The following is a 5,249-nucleotide window of genomic DNA, read 5'->3' as shown; positions in this document are numbered from 1 at the left end:
ATCCATCCATCCATCCATCCATCCATCCATCCATCCATCCATCCATCCATCCATCCATCCATCCATCCATCCATCCATCCATCCATCCAAATCCCATTGAGATCACAGATCTCTTTTGCAATGGTGGCCTGGGCCTGAAGGCAACCTAGTGTAATTTAGTGTCATTTTTGTATCATTCCACACACTGAAGTTGTGATTTGTTTGTGTTGAACAGATAACTTTCATATCACCCCTTGTCATTTAAAGAGACGGCTGGCCCGACTGCAGATCAGCAGGTGTTCACACAGTGCACACATTCTGCTGATATAATAAACTTTATTGGTGACCATCTGAGGGGATTGGGCCATATCCATGGTTACTGAATGATGCACAAGAAATCCATAACTCGTTATCGAGAAAAACATCAGGAAATTAACTCGTTATTTTGTGATAATGACAACATGCCGGTACAAGAAAACTATGGCAAAAAAATTATTTGTGGAAAAATACACCAGTCATCCATGTAGCATGCCCGACAATACCATGTGGTCACATGACATCATCAGAGCCCCGCCCCCTGACAACAGGAAGTGACCTTTTTTTGCTTGTAAAGCTCCTTCTCTGACCTTCCTGACCTAATCAGCAACAAATTGACAGAACACAGATAATAAGTTGATGTCACTTACTTTCAAACACAAAGAATTTTTGGTGGAAGGCGTGGTCATGGCAGCGTGGCCCTTGTTGACAAATGTTTGGCACTAAATTCCACATATTTCAGCCAATCAGCATGCAATTCTCTATAGTCAATCTTAATCCACCCCACTATTGGAATAAATTACAATTTTTGGAAGGCGTGGTCTAACTAAACATCACACCAGCCACTAAAATAATAAACATGTAGAAATCAGTGTTGTTCAGAAATGGAAGTCTGAATAATAGCAGAAACCCACTTGGATATCTTTAAAAATCTTTATTCCAAATCTGCTCCAATCAGTTTCACCAGTACACACAGCACAGCGGGCCTCAGAGCCAAAAGTCTTGATCTTGTATCAGGAAACCAAAACAAAAACAGCCCAGTCTATCCTAGGCTGAATCAAAGCAGAGACTCTCTGAAAAGCTCAAAACTTCTGAAAACCTTCTACTCATTTAATGATGAATTGACCTTATGATGTACGTCTCTTCCTGGTTACACCCCTGGAGGCGTTACCTTTTACGTCAGACATGGGAACATAACCAACTTATGTATGCTACAGCCAGAACAAATCAATAACTCACACTAACTCTCATTCTCTGTTTTAAACGTAAGGCTGCAATGATCAGAAAGTATAAAAATACAAAACTGGATCCAACATTTAGCTGATCAATTATAAAATTTCCTTCAATTTTTTTCTTCTTCTTGTGTTACAGTTTCTGCGCTCAGGATTGTGTTGTTGGGTAAAAGTGATGAAGAAATGACCAAACTTGGTAACTTTGTCATCCAGTATGAAGGGTTTTCTAATGAACCTCAGTCACATTCTGTGGCCTGCTGTGGAGAATGGAAAGGACAAATGTTAACCGTAGTGAAAACTGCTGACATGTTTGGTTTGTCAGAGGAGAAGATGAAGAGAGAAGTGAGGAGATGTGTGCAACTTTGTTCTCCTGGACCAAATATGTTGCTGCTGTCAGTCAACCCTTCAGACTTCACTGAAGAGAACAGGAAGACACTGAGGTTCGTTCTCAGGTTCTTTGGTCAAGATGCCTTCAGCTATTCAGTGGCCATCATAACACGAAAAGAAATGAGTTCCACTGTTAGTAAAGTCCTTAAAGACTGTGGAGGAAAATACTTCATGTTTGAACAAGACCATGGACTGTTGATGAAGAAAATGGAAAATACTGTGCAGCAGAATCAAACAAACTTTCTCACCTTCACTGAAGAGAGCAAAAGTTTACATCAATCCACTAAACAATCAACAAGTGAAGACACTGAACCCCCCACGTCTGATGGACACACCAGACCTCCTTTAAACCTGGTTCTGTGTGGGAGAAGAGGAGTAGGGAAGACTTCAGCAGCCACGGCCATTTTAGATCAGACAGAGCTCAGTTCAGTCTCCAACACCTCAGAATGCTTTACGAACCAGGGAGAGGTGTGTGGACGTTGGGTTACTCTGGTGGAGCTGCCTGCCTTGTATGGAAAACCTCAGCAGGAAGTGGTAAAGGAATCAATGAGGTCCATCTCCCTCTGTGATCCTGAGGGTGTCCACGCCTTCATCCTGGTTCTACCTGAGGGTCCCCTCACTGATGAAGACAAGCGAGAGTTACAGACCATCCAGGACACATTCAGTTCTCGAGTCAATGACTTTATCATAACTCTGTTAACTGTGGAGTCTGATCCAGAACATCCAGATGTTGTCATGTATCTAAAAGAAAACAAGGACATCCAGCAGTTCTGTCAGAGCTGTGGAGGAAGATATGTTGTTTTCAACAGCAGGTGGCAGGTCCCACAACTGTTAGAGCTTGTGGAAAAAAGTATTTCTGACAGACAGAATTGTTGCTGTTATACAAACCAAACACTGGCATGTGGCCAAATGGAAGACAAATCTCAGCTACAGGTTGAACTGGAGGAGCTCAAAATAAAGAAGACTACCTCAGGTAAAAACTTCACTGTTAGATTAAATTTTAATTTAAATTATTCCTGATGTTCCAGTCATTGTTACCATTGCCTTCAGTAGCTTGATGACCACATCTGGTTGGTTAGCCCTAACCTGTTTGTTACTCTGGATCTAGAAGTCCCACTGTATCCCAGTCCTATGTTCTCCAGAACCCTTGGTGGAGTCTCCAGCTTTGATTGTGGGACCTCCTGTCCATATTTGGAACAGATGTGTATATTAGATCTAGATATTAGATCTGTATATTATTCCAGGCACTTTATTTATGGTGTTCCATGCTTTGCCTGCCTGGGTCTTATCCTCCGGTTATGTGCTAGACTGTCTCAGGGACATCTTTACATGCCTGCATTTTGACTTTACTATTTTAAAGAGTTTATATATCAAAATGTAGGCACTTTTGTCAGATTACGGCAAAAGTAAATCTTTAGTTACTATTGGGCTTTATCGAAAAATGTTGATGGATGTTAGTATTTCAGACACTGCATTCCATTTCATTTGAATCCTTAAAAATTTTTTCGGAAACTTTCTATTTTTTATTTTATATTTTCATTGTCCCTTTGGTTAAGATGATTTAATACTCTTTCTATTCTTTATTTTTCTACAGAAAATCTTGATCAGCTGAGCCAGTGTCTCAGGATTGTTCTGATTGGAAAGACTGGCAGTGGAAAGAGCACATCAGGAAACACCATTCTGGGAAAAAAGGTCTTTAAAGCTACATCAAGTCAATTATCGTCCACAACAAGTTGCCAAAAAGAAAGAGGTGAATTGGACGGTCGTTCTGTTGTTGTGGTCGACACTCCTGGTCTGTTTGACAACAGGCTGCCCAGAAACCGAACTAATGAAGAGTTGGTGAAATGCACCAGTCTTCTGGCTCCAGGACCACACGTCTTCCTGCTGGTGATACCCATCGGCAGATTAACAGAGGAGGAGCAGGAAACATTAAACCTCATCAAGAGGATTTTTGGGGAAGATTCTGAAAAGTTCACCATCATTCTTTTCACAAGAGGAGATACTCTGGAACACGAGGACAAGTCCATTGAAGATTATATTGAAAATGATAGCCATGCATTATTCAAGAAGCTCATTGATAACTGTGGAGGAAGATACCATGTGTTCAATAATTATAATAAACAGAACAAAACACAAGTCAGTGAGCTGATAGGAAAAATAGATTCAATGGTGAAGAAGAATGGAAACAGCTTCTACACCAATGAGATGCTGCAGGAGGCTGAAGAGGCAATACAGAAAAAATTGGAGAGAATCTTGAAGGAACGAGAAGAAGAGATGAGAGAAAGGATGAAAGAACTTGAGGAAAAACACAATGAGGAAATAAAAGTCATGCAGACAAGAATAGAACAACAAAGAACAGAAAATGAAAAGGAGAGAAAATTGAAAGCAGAAGAACTGAAACAAAAAGAGGAAAACATAAACGAAGAACGAGAACGGAGACGCAAAGAGCAAAACGCCAGAGCAGAAGAGGAAAGGAGAAAGAAAATGGAGGAAGAGGACCAACAAGAGAAGTGGAAACAAGAAAAAGAAGCTCTGGAGGAAAAAATCAAGTCTGAATCAAAGGAAAAGGAGATCATTGATAAAAACCTGGAGCAGGTCAGAAAAGAAATGGAGGAAAAACAACAAGCTTTTGAAAAAGAAAGACAAGAGTGGTGGGAAAAACGGAACCAAGAGGACGTAGAGAAGGAAAAAGAGTCTTCAAAATTTAAACAGCTTCAGGGGGAATACCAGCAAGAAAAAGAAAAATATGAAAACCAAATAAAAGAAGATCAAAAGAGAAAAGAACAAGATGAGACGGCAAGAAAAGAATTAGAGGAATGTTATAAGAGAAAAATGAAGGAGATGAAGAAGATTCATGAGGACGAAGCAAGAAAACAAGCTGAAGAATTTAATGAGTTTAAAGAAAAATACAAAGACCTTGAAGCTCAAATAGAAAAACATAAAAAAGACATACAAGATGTGAAAGACAAATATTGCCGCTGTTATATTTGTGCCTTCATTACATATTTTAAAGGGGACACGCCAACTGAGGTGGAAAAAGGACTGAAGAAAGACTGATGATGAACTGAAAGAAATAAAGACCCAATCAGTCAAAATCACCAGTGTTACAATCCATTAACACAAGTTTTCTATTTGGTGTTAATTTTCAACACTATCAACTTTTTATTCTTTAACTGTAACCAACAATATAATAATAATAATTATTATTATTTTACATTCCACCTCACCTGAGATGAAAGTATTTGGGGTCACAGTTCTTTTCAAACCACCACAAAATCACAACTAAACCCACAGTGAGACCTTGAGACCAGGTAAAAAAGCAGCAAACTCCTTCAACATGGGTGACATTTTGAGGAGAAAATAAAATCTTGATGACAGTAAAGTGATGATAAACGTGTCATTGGACAAGTTCCTCAGAAGAATCCATTCATTGGCTTCTGTTAATCTGTGGTCGACTACAGGAGGTCCACTCCAGACTTCCCTCACTCCAGTAACTCTCTCTGACTGGAATTTGACTGATTTCTGTTAGTCTGTCAGGCCTGTTCCTCAAAGGAATCGTTCTGATACTAATCTGTCTAATCTTTTGTGATCAAATACACACACACATATATATAT

General features: G+C 39.6%; 1 protein-coding gene across 1 annotated transcript; it reads left to right on the top strand.

The window, feature by feature from the left end:
- The first annotated feature begins 1,413 nt into the window (after nucleotides 1–1,413).
- Nucleotides 1,414–5,202, top strand: LOC106522739 (GTPase IMAP family member 8). The gene is made up of 2 exons (XM_014015880.1): nucleotides 1,414–2,607; nucleotides 3,229–5,202. Exons 1-2 carry the CDS (start codon nucleotides 1,431–1,433, stop codon nucleotides 4,689–4,691), a joined length of 2,640 nt encoding a protein of 879 aa, XP_013871334.1. The 5' UTR covers nucleotides 1,414–1,430; the 3' UTR covers nucleotides 4,692–5,202.
- Nucleotides 5,203–5,249: the final 47 nt, after the last annotated feature.

Source organism: Austrofundulus limnaeus, unplaced genomic scaffold, assembly GCF_001266775.1.
Source record: "Austrofundulus limnaeus strain Quisiro unplaced genomic scaffold, Austrofundulus_limnaeus-1.0 Scaffold136, whole genome shotgun sequence".
NCBI lineage: Eukaryota > Metazoa > Chordata > Actinopteri > Cyprinodontiformes > Rivulidae > Austrofundulus > Austrofundulus limnaeus.
This window is presented reverse-complemented; position numbering and strand designations above follow the sequence as displayed.

What these genes read in the sequence shown, in the direction of transcription:
- LOC106522739 (XM_014015880.1), top strand. Translation starts at nt 1,431, where the DNA reads ATGACCAAACTTGGTAACTTTGTCATCCAGTATGAAGGGTTTTCTAAT. An exon ending in AATAAAGAAGACTACCTCAG is followed by an intron (nt 2,608 to 3,228) that starts GTAAAAACTTCA and finishes ATTTTTCTACAG; the next exon opens with AAAATCTTGATCAGCTGAGC.